This window comes from Mustela nigripes, chromosome 13 (assembly GCF_022355385.1).
Source record: "Mustela nigripes isolate SB6536 chromosome 13, MUSNIG.SB6536, whole genome shotgun sequence".
Taxonomy (NCBI): domain Eukaryota; kingdom Metazoa; phylum Chordata; class Mammalia; order Carnivora; family Mustelidae; genus Mustela; species Mustela nigripes.
Window position 1 is genome coordinate 97,761,200 of NC_081569.1, and position 16,700 is coordinate 97,777,899.

Sequence of the window (16,700 nt, forward strand, 5' to 3'; positions counted from 1 at the left end):
TCAAAGATTCTTATTATTTATAAGGATGTTTTTGTCTTTTCTGGTAGGACTGTATAAGGATTTATTGGCTGAAGACTTGAGTGGTTTTGCTTCATTTGCATTTTGTAAATAAAATAAGGAATGTATTCAGAAAAAAAACCCCAAAAACCACAGGACAAAGCAAATTATATCTGATTAGGTCTGTGGTGTTTCATTAAGTAAGGCTCATTTTGGATAAGTCCATCAACGTGACCATATATTTCTCCACTTGGAATGAAATGATATTCTCCTCTAAGCACTAGCAATTTCTGACCTAGATAAAACAGACTTAAATGCAGTTTGCATGATTTCCTAATATTTTTGGGATACAGCTAACGTTTGGGTTAAGTGCTTCCTAGATCCAGGCTCTGTTCTAAGCACTTCACAAATATTCACCCATTGACTCTTCACAACAAGCTACTGAGCGGGTACCCTCATGTTTCCCGTCTTACCAATGAGGAATTGAGGCACCCACAGATTATTAAGTGACCTGCCTATGGTCACTAGTAAATGGTGACATGGGCCTTGAACCCCGGCCCTCCTGCACCTGTTGGGTTCTCCTTAGTCACTCACCCTGCACTGCTGCTCATATTCGTTTCTCATCTGGGTCAGCCTCTCCTCTTGCAGAAAGAATTCAGCACTGCTGGGATCAAGGTCACCAAACTAGAAACAGAGAAAGGGCATGGTTTTCATTTTCCCCAAGTATCTCTCTTGGACCTTTAACCCACCAAAAGCCTCAGATCCTGGTGTTCACCCAGAGGATGGTCTCTTGACCCAGAGGATGGTCTCTTGAGTATGAAAGGAATGTGATATTTAAGCAGAACATTACCAACTGCATGATGGGAAGAAAATACTAGACAGATGTGTTCAGCAAGGGCAGGGATCACGTCTCAGCGCTAGGCAGTATTTTCCCTCGTATCCAAGCTCTGAAATTATATCCCTGCCAAACCTACGGCCTCCTTGAGCCATCAAAATACTTCTCTACTAGAAATTTCCTTGGGGGCGTTGCTTCTGCACTTTTGAGTAAACTACATTTTGGGCTGCGTGTCAGGAGATCAAATTTAAACAGATTTACCTTTTCGGCTAGCACGTTTTCCAAATTTCGCTGGAGTTTGTTTGTCAGATTCTCATACTCTGCCAACTTTTCTGCATTTTCCAGAAGCTCATTTTCTAGACGACTGTTCTCCTGAAGAAATATGGAGAAATTAAATGGGCACAGAATTAAAAATAAGCAAAGTGTCGAATCTTTTGGGAGGATGCATAAATTAATTTGTGCTCTAGATTGAATTTGTTCATCTTGAAAGTTTCAGTAGATTAGAGAGGACAAAAGTAAATATAAAACACTGATATTTATCTTTTTTTTTTAAAGATTTTATTTATTTATTTGACAGAGAGAGATCACAAGTACGCAGTAGGCAGAGAGGCAGGCAGAGAGAGAGGAGGAAGCAGGCTTCCCGCTGAGCAGAGAGCCTGATGCGGGGCTCGATCCCAGGACCCTGGGATCATGACCTGAGCCGAAGGCAGAGGCTTAACCCACTGAGCCACCCAGGCGCCCCTGATATTTATCTTATAACCCAAAAATCTACCTCCTCTTTCTTTGACCTTACAGAACGATGCTGTCGAATATGGTAGTGACTAGCAGTCACATGTGGACTTGAAATGTGGTTATATGAGATACACTCTAAGTGTGTAAAATACTCACCGGACTTTGAGGAGTTAGTGCAAAAATGCAAAATGGCTTAATAATACCTTTTATATCTTGATTATGTGTCAAAGTAATGTTTTGGAGATACTGGATTAAATAAAAATAATTCAGGATTAAATTCACCTGTTTCAATGTGGCCATTTGAAAATTTGAAGTTCCATATTTGGCTTGCATTGTATTTCTATGGGCTAGTGTTGCAATAGAGTATTTATTGACATGAAAAACATTCTCAATATATTGTCAAAATTGGTAGCAGGATATCTTGTTCATCTGATAGCAAAAAAGAACTCAGAAAAGTTTAAAAGGAGAATAATGAACATTGCTTTTATTTACTGATGATATAGTTTGATTTATATTTATAATTTTATTTTGGCTTAAAGATATAAAAGTTACACATAAAGATTTTTCATTACTTGTATGTTTAAATTATTATAATACAATAATACATCAACTGATGTTATAAAAGATTTTTTTTAACCTGTATGTATAATAATTGTTAGAGAGATTTCTAGTCACACTTGCTAAAAATAAATAAATAAATAAATAAATAAAACCTCCCAGACGTGCATTTTGACATATGTTCTGTTCCAGTGTTAAAGGCTGATTGGAAGAACATTATTTTCAGAGTATATTTTGCCAAAAGAATATAAAGCCAGTATATTTTTAATACATTCTTGTTCACACCCTCACATAGCAATATGGAATAAAAAAAGAATGTGCTTGAAGTTTTTTTTTTCCTTAAAAAAAAAAAATCACCTTCTCTCAAAATGCCAGTTCTAAAACTCTAATCTTTCAAAGTATGTCTAAATTTAGATGTCAAAACAGTTAGGAGTGATCTCTGTGTATCAGGCCTGTGCTGGTCCTCTGGAAACTAACAAGTCAGATTCTGTTACTGACCACAAGGAAAACACAGTCTGGACCGTGGGGAGGGAGACAGATATAATACAATCATCTACGATGCCTTATCTTCTGGCAAGAAAAAAGCAAGCATCATGGGAATGAAAAAGTCATGCAGTCGGCCATGTTGGAAAAAGCAGTGAAGGAGCCTAAAAGCCCACTGAGGAACCGAGACAGGTGAGGGCAGGTGGGGGCCTACTGGCAGGATGTGCAGCTGGAAAAGCAGGAGGCCAGGCTCCCTTCCAGGGGCCTTCAGTGCTACCAGGCTGCACCTTAAGGGTAACAGCATGTTCTTTAGTCAGTTCTTAAGTGAGGTAACTCTGGTGGCCGTATGGGGGTTGGGTAGATGGAGAAAAGGTGCACAGAGGTCAGCTGAGAAATTCTGACGAATTTGAACCTGTGCAGAGGCTGCAGACATGAAGAGGAAGGGGATAAATCTGAGAGACCGATGAATGAGGACGACTGAGGATCTTAGCTTCTGTGACAACACATGGTAATGATGGAGACCAAGGAGGAAATTCCGAAAAGGAACCAATTTGATGGTGAGAGTGGGAGAATTCACTCAGTTTTTGATGTGTGGAGTTTCAGGAACAATATTTCATATTCTATGTATATTTATTACCTTACAAACGCCACATATTTAAATATGCTCTGAGGTAGACATCACAATGACGCCATTTTGGGGCATCAGGAAACAGGTTGGGATAATGTGACCAAACTTTTCCAGTAAGTAGTGGTATCCAGAATGGAACTCGGAAGTCTGAGTCCACAGCCAACCCCCTTTAGACTACACTGTACCATATCAGAGTCCAATAAAGAGAAAGATTGCTTCTTCTCCTGAGACACAGGAAAGGAGAGGAGGATGTATAAGGCAATAGCCATATTTGGAAGCAAAGAAACAAAACTGTTGAGCTGTGTGTGGCAGGAGACAATACTATCTGCTCTGACCTGGGGTAGGAGACAGGGAAGGGAGAGGGCATTGACCAGGTGGAAGGGGGAAGAACAAGATACACTAATCAACACTGTCGGCAAACCAGAAGCCTGGCTCCTTCTGAAATCTGGATCCCAGCAGGGGCTTGGCCATGTCCGGGTCATGACCAGCAGGGCAAACTTCCAGGAATCCTGGGACTCAGTCATGTACAGACCCACCCTCTTATAGAGCCCTAGTTTTCCGGCAGTATCCCCAGCAGGGACATAGGCCAGAGACCTTCCTAGGAGGATTACCTTTAAAGAGAGAGCAAGGCGGTCCCGGATGTAGTTCTCTTCTGTTTTTGCTTTTTCGATTTCCTGCTCAAGTTCCAAACGCTGCTTGCCCACCTGCTGCAGGATCTGTTCTCTCTCCTTCCGGAGTTCATTCTTTAAGGCTGCTATCCGTTCCTTATACTCTTCATCCAGTTTCCTGTGAGAAGGGAAGACCAACGAGCTGCCATCCAATCCCTCGGAGGGCCTCTGCAGATCCACCAAAAATGGAAACACAGGGTCACAGAGATGGGAACCTCCTTAAAGGATCTAACATGCCCTGCTTTCCTCTAGGCTTGACTACACCTACATTGCCCCAGCCCAGGTGTGGCCATGCAGGTGGGCAGGCTGAGTCCCACCTCGAAAGGCCAGGGTGGCAGGAGGGAGGGCTGTGGCCCTACTGGTCACACCTGAGGTTGTACTCATTCCGCCGCTCTATGGCTGCATGGTGATCGTCCACCTCTGAAGCCATGAGAGTCTTGAGCTTCTCAGCCTTGTCCAGATCTGACCGTAGCTTCTCCTTTTCTCTGACCACTTGGTCAACCCGCTCCCTAGAAGGAGAAAGAGAACAAGTTCAAGAGAAACTGTCTTGAAGCAACAAGGAGACCCAGAAAGGTTCTCATCTGGCTTGCTTCGACACAAAGCCAAAACCAAGACAACCCAAACCCTTCCAAAACAGAAAGACATTTCCACGACCCCCTTCAAAAGCCTAACGCAAATCTAAGTGCTACCTGGTTTCCACAGTAGTGAGGTGCGAGGACTTGAGCCACATGTGTGCACAGAATGTGTCCCGGGCATCTAAAGGACGTGTGGCTCGAGTGGGAAAGGGAATGGGGCAGGTGAACCTTCTACTCAACTCACAGCAAATGCCGGATCTCAGCCTTAAAGCTGGCCAGAGCTGCCTGGTGGATACCATTTTTGGTGACCAGAAGTTCATTTTCAAGAGCCAGTGTCAATTCTGTCAGGTTGACATTTCCATCAAGGCTAAAATCCAAGGCCTAGAAATCACAAGTTGAAGATGATTACAGGTTCTGTCCTCTAAAGTAGAAGCAGGGGAGGGCATACACACTCAGAGAAGTAGACTGTATAGTCAAGAAGCTGGATAATTACGTCTCTTTAATGACTGCTTAGGGACCATCTTCATCTAAGTTCCCTCTGAAGAAAAAATAACGTACTTATTTGCATGTTTAAAAAAATACTATCTGGCACTGTAAATAAATACAACAATATGAATCTAATCTTTATCAACCAGAGATCCGTTAAAAAGCATTGCACTTCTCAATAGTTTAGGATTTATGAACATGGAAAGTAGTTAGCAACAGACTCCTGGTCACACGGGGTAAGATCTTATCTCTGAGATCTTATGAAAAGATCTCAAGAAATCATTAAGGAGAAATCAAATCAAATCAGTTTCAAAAGTTTTGGAATTTTCAATCCTTCCCCAATTTGTCCTATTTGCCCCATGTTAGCTGCCATACCTTAAGGATCTCCTGGCTGTTCTCAATGCCCTCTTCCTGCCAGGAGTCGAGTATCTTCTCCACCGACGCATAGCCCATCCCATCATCCAGGCAGGAGAAGACCCGAAACCCAATGGTACTTGTCATCACCGATGGGGTTGTGGTGCGTCGGCCACTCTCATCGAAGGACTGGAAGAAGAAAGAGACTTAAGCCAGATGCTGACCCAAACTGGACAGTCCTGACCACAATGAGCAGGAGACATGTCTCTCTAACACTACTAGAAAAACAAGTCATACAGCCCCTTTGATCTTTCTTTCCCAAGTGAGTCAAGAATGCAAAGCTTATCAAGAACAGTCCATCTGGTAGCGAGTCCCTCAACATAGAAGTGTCTGCTTAACACCAGGTTTCTTCTGATCCACAGCTAACATTAAGGAGCCTAATTAGTGGCTTCCCGCTCTGTAATTTATGGTCACTTTTCAAACCCAACTTTTCCTTCCCGGTGGTTTAGTCTGTCTTCTTCTTTGGCTTCTTTCTCTTCCTCCTCCTCCTTCTTTAGACAACAGGTTAATTCATTAGAAATGATTCAAATGGGTTCTAACTTCTACCCACAGAGAAACCACTTCCTATTGCTTTTCTTACCTGCATGGAGAGGTGCCTTTTCAACTGTCTGTAGGGAGTAGACGCTGATGGTGTGAGGGATTTTCCATTTTTGAAAAGGCCATAGAAAAAATCTTCTACACTCATTGTACCGTCAGGATCAAGATTATGGAAGACTTCCTCAAGCATCTAGAAAACAGTAACCACTTACTTTCAATATTTCCCTGAAAATAACACAAGACCAAAGTACATCTGTGGTCAGTAGAACTGGTGCACCACTGTTGACCCTAGAGCTCCAGGAATAGAACATGTCCCTTTATTCTCATTTCACTGAATTTATTTTCCTTTTCAGTAATATGTCCTTCCTCCTCCACTTCCTTCTCCAAGTAAATGTCCATTTTCATAATCTTATGCAATTTAACAATTACCTGTTTTTTCTTTTATTCGTACTCTTCAAATGGGTCGTCTGTAAAGTTGCTATACATTAGTCTATGGATTAAAAAATTACTTAAAAAAATATAAAGGTCTAGCTTCCCAGTGTTGTAATAAAAGAAATAAGCTTGGATTGGGGGCAGCTGGGTGGCAGAGTCGGTTAAGCATCAGACTCTTGATTTCAGCTCAGGTCATGACTTCAGGGTCATGAGATGGAGCCCCAAGGCCAGCCTCATACTGGGCATGGAATCTGCTTAAGAGTCTCTCTCTCCCTCTGCCTCTCCCCAACCTCTCTAAAAAAAATTAAAAAATTTGTTTTTTTTTTTGACAATCATTAAGCCATTATATTGTGGTGACTCTACATGATATTTTGCTTATACTGAATTTTTGAAATTGGTATATTAGCACAGCAGAATTTGGTCTGGGACAGACTGCAATGATCTAAGAGTTTGGGTCTGAAACCCAGGACCTGGGATTTAGAGCACTACTTGGACAGCAATGCATGTTTTGGGTTTTTATTTAATGCTTTAGCGCAGGAGAAATAAGATCAGCTGAGATGGATTTGTGTGTGTTCAACAGAAGGATCCAAAAGATGTAAAGAGAAGGGAATTTTGTCTGGCTATTTTGTACCCTCTAACAATAACCAAGTGGTCCTCATCATGTAACCGGGGAAGGAAAAACCAGACTATAGTCCCTTCCAGAGGCTTGCCTAGGAGGTGGTTTGTGCCCTAGCTAAACAGAAGAATATAAAGGGATGAATAAAGCAGCATGAGTCACTGACACCACGAAACGGGGAGGAAAGGCAATGACCTCCTTTTTCCTGACAGCTGGATTCCTCTTTACTTTGGGGGCTAAGATTTTTCTATACAGAAACATCTCCATTGTACAAATCACCTAACGATCTTGTTAAAATGCAGATTCTGCTATCACGGGGCTGATATAAATCTGGGGGCAGGGGCTCCAGATTCTGCATCTCTGACAAGCTCTCAGGTGATGTCCATGTTGCTGAGTGGCAAGGGAACCGATAAAAAGCAGCAGAAATACTCTTGAGGCAGTAGAGTCTGCAACCGGGTCCATTCTAACAAAGGTCTCTTTGTGACACATCTTCAAATTTTGAATATTCATTTCACCAGTCTGGACTATTGCTAGGGTTTGTCGTCTCATAACTGTTAATTTTATTATTTGTGGAAGTGCCTGAGGCATTTATCTCAAATGCTTCTTTCCAAGTCACATCCAATAGGAAACATCTGTTTCTATTCTTTTTTTTTAAATACCACTTCCTCTGGAGAGGTCTCTGAAACAAGAAACCATTCTTTTCTTTTCTTTCTTTCTTTCTTTTTTTTAAAGAAACCATTCTAAAGAGTGGAAATCTCTGGAAGAAGAACAGTTCCTAAGAGAGAATTAAATGGTAAAACCAATGGAAAAGTATTTGGGGTGAGATTCTGAGGTTACTAAGATCTCTTAGCATATCTGTCTCATTCTTACTGACCAAAAGACCACTTTCTTGGAGGTCTACCAAGCCTGAAGTCACAGTAAATCCAGGTGTGCTGACCAAAGTTTAAGCATGATTTTGACTCCAACCTTAGCTCCACACTGCTTGGTCTTGTGACCTCGGCTAAGCCTATGCATAGTTTCCAAAATGCCTAAAAACCCATTGCCTCATCCCTTCAAAATGGCAGAGCAAGTGAGTCCCACTAGGAATTGCACACAGCAGAGCGGACAAGTGGCAAAGAGATGCCTTTGGACTCTGGAGAAAGCAGGGTTGGGCTGAACAGAATGCAAGGCAAATGGGCATCAACAGGGGTACCCCCCCGGGCCCTGGGCAGGAGCCAAATCTAGAACTCTGAGGACATTCTTACTCCTCATGACACACCAGCCGGGTCTCAGATGTTTGATTTCCCAATGTGTCAGTTGGGAAATGATGCACCAGATTAGGGTTAACAGACCCAAATACCCAGAGAGGCCAGGGAGGTGAGGTAGATAGATGAGGCTGGGTGGTCTTCAGATATCACAGAGTGGCACCATTTAAAGCGGGAACTGAGCACATGAGCACAAGCCCTGTCCAAAGGAGCTAGCCAGTCGCCTCCCACTGCTAGCAGAATGGAGTCAAATACTCTGGTTCTTAGAAAAATCTCCTAATTAAAAAAAAAAAAAAAAAAAAAAAGTATAGCAAAAGTTCAGTTTTAAACATTTGGCAGGCCTAAGGAGAAAACCAAAAGCCCCCAAAATTTGGGCCATATTTGGCATCTAGGGCCATAATTTGCCATTCCTGCCCTAGAGTTGTCCTTGCTTCTGGAAAGCAGGGTACATGAGATAGGCAATGTAGTTCCCCTTCAGGGTAACAAGCAGCAGGGACATCACTTTCTTTATCTATAAAACGAGGAGAGAACTAAATCCATAATTGCTTTCAGTCATGAAATCCCATGATCCCAAGTTGCAGGGTGATGAGATCATCTTGAATTTTCGGCTCCTCTGTGGTCTAGAGCCAGTCGTATGAAGTACTATAGTATTTCATGATTTTTTTTTTTTTTTTTTTTTTTTGGCGGGGAAGACATTAAGTAAAAGCTATATTCAATGAGCAATCTTTTACTCATTCTCGATCAGAGGAAAATAACCAGCTGTGCTACTTCTCTTCCTGGGCTTTGGAAACTCCACCATGGAAGAAAATGCAACTCCCCGCAAATGGCTACAGATTATCCCAAGAATTGCTCTTAGAGAAATAATCCAAGTGTGTGCAATATTTCTTGGCAAAACTGCCCAAGGCTCTGCATACTGCGCTGGTTTACAGTATGGAGGATGAATTTAATTTTATGATTCAACAACCAACCCTGAAAAATAAAGGACCACTGAGCCATTAAGAAGGTAGTCAAAGGGGGGCGCCTGGGTGGCTCAGTGGGTTAAGCCACTGCCTTCGGCTCAGGTCATGATCTCAGGGTCCTGGGATCGAGTCCCATATCGGGCTCTCTGCTCAGCAGAGGGCCTGCTTCCCTTCCTCTCTCTGTGATCTCTTCCCTTCCTCTCTCCTACTGTGATCTCTCTCTGTCAGATAAATAAATAAAAAATCTTAAAAAAAAAAAAAAAAAGAAGGTAGTCAAAGGGCACAGAACAGTCACACATTCTAGGGAGAAGCAGGGAAAAGGCTTTTCTGCAAATTCAGCTATTTGGTGGCTTTTGATGATGAATATCTTTCTGGCTTAGGAAAATAATACCACGTAGCCCCCGCGCAAGCAGAAAGTATGGTTTGAAACATCATTATAACCCAAGACTTCCCCAACTATAACTGCAGCCCTAACCTCTGAGTCCCTCCTTGTTTTCAACTCTTGGAAAAACACATCTTAGAATTACTTCTCTTCTCATGTTTCACGGCCATTCAAGTATGCAGTCCTGGCCATTCCCCTCTTCATTCTTCAGAAAAGATAAAACTCAGAATCTCAGCAAGCAGGAGTCTTTGGGTTTCCTTCAAGATTCTTCTGTGTCCCTTCAAAACTACCAACCTACCCTTTTCCATTTCTTCATGACCAGAAAAGTGTGATGGCTCCCGGCTGGGCCCCTCGCACAGGCCGTTCTGACACCAATATGCCCCACAAGGAAAGCTCAGACCCACCTCAGTATCCAAGTTTGTCCTACTGAAGAACCCATGGTTGATACGGAGATCTCTCCAAAAACCTAAACTCATCAGCCTGGCTTTTGAAATAAACACTCAGCCAGCTCCCATTCTCTCAACTCCCTGTGTCATCCGGCCTCGGAGTCTTTCCCATGTTTTGCTCAGTGAAAGCTACTTCAACAAATACATTTGACATGGTGGCTGCACTGAGGTCATGGCTGATAATGATGTGGGGTAACACGCTTAGCACAGTGAAGGGCACATCGTGTGTGCCCAGGAGGTGTCAGCTATTGTCAGGGTTGGTCCTCCCCCCGCCATTCCCCATAACACAACATGAGCTTCTCCAGAAAGAATCTTCATGGCTTACTTCCTAGGAGAAAAAAGAGACTAGAGTCTCCGTAACATGCTGCAGGAAGCCAAAACACGGCTGTTCCTAGCCTGTGGCCTGTCTAGATTTTATCATGATTATTATTCCTGAATGAAAACATGGCTCAAGGCTTACCTCTCCATCCACATTCTGCAGACCGTACTGCTCACAGATGGAGACCAGCTTCTTTCGGTTCAGGTGGCCATCACGGGTGATCCCCAAGTCTTCACAAACTTCCTGTAGTTTCTCTTCTATCCAGTCTTGGGGAGCGGAAGACCCACTTTGTGAGGCATTCAAGTCATCTGGGTTCCAAAATCTTAACTGACCTGAAATAAAAACATCTATTGTGCTGTCCGCAAAGGAAGTGCAAGGAGAGCAAGCCTATCCTCAAAGAGAATTGTGTTTTGTAAAAGTCGGTATTACAGGAACGAGACTATTGATGCTGGTCCCATTTTGATATGAATGTGCAGCTCAAATGAAATGGAACCACGGGTTCTTGGGCTGCAACTAGAGCCAAGAGGCACCTTCTTCTACACCACGCAAGAAACACCTCTCGCACAGGCATACAAAGGTTCTAGGTTTGTTTTCTTCCAACTGAAAGCATGCACAGGCTTCAGGCTTTGGTGTGATTGGAAGAGAAGGCTAGCTGAGAACCAGTCCAAAGAGACTTCTATGCCCTGCCCCAACTATAGCTGCCAGACGTCACTATCGCCACTCCTTCGAGTCCAAGCATGAGAACTGCTTTTACTGAGAAGGAAATGATTTCATGATAAATATCAAAACATAATCATTAAAAGTCTCAGGATTAGCCTCTTTCTAAATCTTTACACCTTTAGATATTCTGCCCTACAAACCCACTTGAAAGAGTACATGGGTGTAAAATGCAAGTGACTCATCATCTAAACATTAGGGATAGAGTTTATTTGAGCACTTAAGGGTCAGACTTCCCATTTAAAAATCAAAATGTATTTATCCTCTATTAAAAGTTCTCACTTCAAGTTAAATTTTTCACTTGCGCGTTTGAGATTTATGAAGTCGTTACTGAACCATGAGATAATTACTGGCACAATTTTGTGTGCCTGGAAGAACCTTATGAGGCTGAGAAGTGCATTTAGTGCTACCCTTACTATTTATTGAAGAAATTAAGCTCCTTACTGCTGTGTCTTTCCAGTTTAGACACAGTAATTACACTTAAGTGGAGCTTCACCAGGGTAGGCTGTGAAGGGGGGGGTTGCGCGGGAACGGGGAAGTTCTGTTTGCTGAACCACAGTGCCATCTGCTGGCCATGGAAGCCCAACAGGCTTTGCAGCGGCTTCAAACCATGGGAAACTTGTCAATGAGTGTGTTTTAAAAGGGCTCTATTTAGTTTTAGGACTGCCCATAGATTAATTTGAAAGTTTGTATGAGACAGTAATTGACCCATAAGTAAAATCCCACATCTTAGTTGCCATAGCTTGCATGAGGTTAAAGGCTAGGGTTTTAAAACTATGAACGTTCCCCTGGAAATGAGGTTGTTCTCATGAACGTTGTTCTTAAGGTTACTTCGCAGCTGGCCTCCAGCCTAGGAGTAGCTGTTGGGAAGAAGGCTGGGAGATGCAGGAAGTGGGGGGTGGAGAGTGCCCTGTGATGGGCAGAGCCGGACACACACTCAGTTCCTACCTTCTGCTTCATACTCCTCACTGCGTTGTGTCTTCCAGTGCTAGAGAAGGTGAGAGAAGATTAGCGTGTTTTAGTACATATTCAGTTTTTCCAAGATCAGAGCACTTTCTGGTTCTGGAATCATCAGCTGGGTGAGTCTCATGACTCAGAACCCTCCAGGTAGGCTCTTTGGAGTCAACCCGCCAATCCAGAAGAGACTCCTAAAAAACACCAGGTAGCAGCCTGCTCTATTTCACTAGGGATTTGCCTTTCACATGTGCAAACTGACTCATTCAACAGCAAAACCTAGCACAGCCAATAAAACCAAGCCAAAGCAAATACTCAGAATCCGTCAACCAACAAAAAATTCATACCACGCATTTATGAATTTGTTCTTCAATGTGTACTGGGTGTGAGGTATTATGGTACATCTTCAGAATATAACTATGAACAGAACAAACACATTTCTTGCCTCGAGAAGTTCATATGCTAATGAAGACATGCAGACAAGAACACAGAAACTACAATACTGTAGCATATGCAGTGTTATGATGGGGAAATTCAAAATGTTATGAAGGTACCTCAATGGGATCCTCCAGACTCAGGAAATCAGGGTAGACTTCCTGAAAGAGGTAACATCTGAACTGAGACCTGAAGGGTGAGCTGAAGACAGCCAACTGAAAAGGAACGGACAGCCACTATTTGCTGAAGCACAGAGGCAAGAATGAGCCTAATGTGTCCATGACTCAGTGAGGAAGGAGACAGAGATGCAACCCAAAACAGGTAGGCCAGAAAGCTCAAGTTAAATAAAATCTATGTTACTGGTAAAGTGCATAAGAAGCCATGAAAATTACCTGAACTGGACCAGTTTGCTGGACTACCGTGCTGTGTTACTACTGGGTCTTTTTCAAGGGCACGAAGCAGAACCCGACTCCAGCCTTTGCTCCACCGACCAAGCACAGCACAGGTCTACTTCCAGTCAGTGGCAACAAGGAGGTCCGCAGTAGCTTTTGGCTAGCCAGCAAGCTGCCTAATCACTCCTGCGGGGAGGTTCTACAACCATTGCAGGAAACCCTGTTGAGAAGGGGGTATTCCCCCTTTCAAAAGGGGCTGCTGTCTCAGCAGAGATCCAACTTGATGAATGAAGCTGCCTTTGATTACAAATACTCAGCCTTTCTCTGTGATGGCTGAACTACACAAATCGATATGATTTCCTGGGATCCTAAAGAAACTCAACAAGAGAATTCATCTTGTTAACTCCAATTTGCAAGAGCTTGGATCCCTCACAGCAAACAGTGTGCCACCCAAAATTCTAAGCCGGAATGTTGACTTTCAGTATCTCATTCAAGCGGAGATGAGTTGAGGTCATCTACTTTCTTCCTCCCCATACTCATTTACACTGGTCCTCTCCAGTGAACTAAAGGATAGATGTCTACCAGGGTTTCACAATTCCATATTTTAGTTAGAGACTGAAGCTAGCACCAGAACGTTCCCTCAGTTCTGCCACACTATACCGAAACCCAAGCTGGCAATGCTGGGAGGGGTCATTCTCACCGTGAAGAACATGTCACAAGACCGTGACTCGAAATGCGGAAATGTACTACACGTCCTTCAGATTATAACTGCAAGTCGCTAATACACATGGTAGTTATGGAAACAAAATTAGGGGACAGTGTGACTTTTGCTTGTCTGTGATTACAATTTTAGCAGTCCACATTTCCTCATAAAGACACACTGCTGACCCAGTGGAGGGAGGAGGCAAAGTGGGGGTGGGGAAGGAGCAGAATTTAACTGTTGTCATAGGAAATGATTTAAGTCAATAAAGCTCCACTAATAAAAGCAGCCTGCCTCTCTGTCCCGGCATATTTATTTCCTCACCCACAGAGCAAAGAATTAAATTCTTCTACTACTTTGGCACCCCACATTGTGAAAATGTATCATTCGGCATGTCAGTTGGAAGCACCCTAACACAAATCCACCTGAAACAAATAAAATGGGTTTCTATAATCTAAGAACCATCACGCAAAATAATAAAACCTACCAAAATCATGAGCAGGGAACAATTTTTTAACAGCACAAACGGACAGAAAAGTAACACAATTTATATCATCACTGGACCCAACAAGCAAGGGAGCCCCCACTAGGATACACAGTTGGGAAAATGCAAACATACACCTTCAAAAAAAACCCTTAGTAACAATCCCTAACATAATGAGGTGCGTATAGTGACAGAAAGATTTATTTCACATTTGCTCACTTCTCAATTCATTTTAAAATAGGAGGCACTTCGTTGAGAGGTGCGAGAGGCTCCAATCTGCAGAGAGGCACGTGACTCTATGGGCCTGGATGCGTGTATCTGAGTCACTTCTCAGAACAGTATTCCCGGTATTGCCCTCCTTCCCTGATTCTTCCTCCTAACTAGTAAGCGTGTGGGGACATGGGAGCCAGACTGCCTTACCTACTGAATTTGGCCTGGACACATTTATGAATTGCTTTTGCCTCAGTTTCTCCATCAACAAAATGGGAATAAAGTAGTACATAGTTCACAGAGTTGGGTAGAATGCTTAGAATTGTGCTTGGCACATAACAAGCATGATAAGACCTTACTTTTATGGGGCATGTGTTTATGCAGAACTTATTACATTTATTTTTGCAGATTTTATTTTTATTACCATGTTTTAAACTTAAGGCGTTAAGTTGGGTGGCCCTGGGTCAGTATCAGTTATTCATATAAATTTATAAGAAAAATGCCAAGTCTGGCAGATATGCAAAGAATACAGACAGGCAACACAGTTAAACAAATATGGGGAGGGGCGCCTGGGTGGCTCAGAGGGTTAAGCCTCTGCCTTCGGCTCAGGTCATGATCTCAGGGTCCTGGGATCGAGTTCCACATCGGGCTCTTGCTCAGCAGAGAGCCTGCTTCCTCCTCTCTTTCTCTGCCTGCCTCTCTACCTGCTTGTGATCTCTGTCTGTCAAATAAATAGATAAAATCTTAAAAAAAAAAAAAAAACCAAATATGGGGAAAGACTCATTTCAACAGCAAAGTATAAATTAAAACCAAGGAATCACTTTGTGCCCATTAAATTAGTAGTATTTAAGACAAGAGTCCTATTACCATCAAGGTTATGATTTATTTAAAATAGGCCTGTTTAAATGTTACTGGTAGCAATGTGTATGGACATTAGCTTTTAGTAAAGAAAATTGCTTCATGTTTGAAAGCCATAAAGATGTTCATACTCTCCGCCCAGTAATTTCATGATTTCTAACGATAGTAAAATCAAAGGAAAAATGCATATTCATAGACATGTACATTTAGCACTTTTTATAAGAGTACCGAACACAATTTAAACTTTGAACAATGGAGCACAAAGTACAATTATACATCATAATATAGTCATTAAAAGTATAATTACAAAACCATAGAGGAGATGGAAAAATGTTCTCTACACTACAACTGCTGCTGGCAAAAATATTTATACAATTAGACAAAGACTGGAAGGAAACAGACATAATCAGAATGGATGCATTTGGTTGAGGGAATGTGGCAAACAATTATATTTCCTTTGCTACTCTAGATGTTCACTGCGGTCCCTGGGGTGCTTGGGTGGCTCAGTCAGTTAAGTGTCTGCCTTCAGGTGAGGTCATGATCTCAGGGTCCTGGAATCAAGTCCTGCATCGGGCTCTCCGTTCAGTGGGGAGCCTGCTTCTCCCTCTCTCTTGGCCTGTCTCCCACCACCACCCTCCCCTGCTTGTGCACTCTCTCTTTCTGAAATGAATAAATAAAATCTTTAAAAAGAAATACAAACAGGTCCGACTTTTGTTTTTTCTTTTACCCACCTGCCCTCAAATCCTCACCAAATGAATTTCGTATGTTGTGGGGATGGGGAGAAAGAGGAAGAACTTCCCCTTTGCTACACAACCCTCTGTGATATCTGTGGCATCCTTCCCCCTGTGTCCTGGCAGGGGAGGCATCGCAGGAGGCCCAGGTGCCCTTCAAGAGGGTGGAAGCTGCTGCCGGTGCCTCCCGGTCTAAGCAGAGTGTGGAAAGATCAGGGACACTGGTCGGAGACTGGAATAGGGGCCTGAGATCATGACATACTAGAGGCAGCTTAACCTGGTGGCATCAGGTTCAGCCCAGCCTCCTAAAGGCCAGGCAAGCAGCTCGGGCAGCTTCAACAATCTCACCCAAACCCTCTGGGCAAGCGGTAGTGGGTAAGGGAGAACTTGTTAGAAAACGGCTAGGGTGACGATCACGCACACATTTCTCCCATGGCCCTACGTAAGAAACCTAGATGCAAGCTAGGACCAGCCTTCTAGAAGCCGCAAACTTATGCTGAATGGCTGTAGTTTCATTCCGCAACTGCTTCAGTTGGAGATGGAGTTTGCTGCCCAGGAACGAGCTGTGCTTGTCCCCATTCTCCACCAAGGGTCTGTTCCTTTAGTAAGGGGGAGGGATAAGCACACAGTGCCTGAGTGTTTATTAAATTGCAATTTTGAGGGGTGGGTGGAGGGGGGGGTTCAGTTCATTCATAGCGCATTTTTATTCCCACTGCCTGGAGCCTGCAGTTCCAATTAAAAAGCATGGGGAGGGGGAAGGGGGGATGTCAGATTGGAAGGTTGGGGTTATGAGCTCATCCGCCTACTAGAACAGCCCAATAAAAGGAGGCATCATTCTGGAACAAGGTCTTTTCATTGCTGCTGGTGTACCCAGTGCAGTGAAAAGCCTGGCAGGCACAGACCAGCCA

The 16,700-nt window shown here is 43.2% G+C and overlaps 1 protein-coding gene across 10 annotated transcripts in view; it reads right to left on the minus strand.

Moving 5' to 3' along the window:
• Nucleotides 1-16,700, minus strand: part of NIN (ninein) — a 98,583-nt gene that overhangs the window by 40,358 nt on the left and 41,525 nt on the right. For all 10 annotated transcript variants that reach the window (XM_059373168.1, XM_059373167.1, XM_059373169.1 and 7 more), the window contains 9 exons: nucleotides 11,977-12,016; nucleotides 10,453-10,643; nucleotides 5,957-6,103; nucleotides 5,338-5,505; nucleotides 4,721-4,857; nucleotides 4,270-4,410; nucleotides 3,845-4,019; nucleotides 1,094-1,204; nucleotides 592-681 (listed from right to left, as the gene is read on the minus strand). In XM_059373168.1, the coding sequence (XP_059229151.1) occupies nucleotides 592-681; nucleotides 1,094-1,204; nucleotides 3,845-4,019; nucleotides 4,270-4,410; nucleotides 4,721-4,857; nucleotides 5,338-5,505; nucleotides 5,957-6,103; nucleotides 10,453-10,643; nucleotides 11,977-12,016 (1,200 nt within the window). The remainder of the gene's footprint in view (nucleotides 1-591; nucleotides 682-1,093; nucleotides 1,205-3,844; nucleotides 4,020-4,269; nucleotides 4,411-4,720; nucleotides 4,858-5,337; nucleotides 5,506-5,956; nucleotides 6,104-10,452; nucleotides 10,644-11,976; nucleotides 12,017-16,700) is intronic.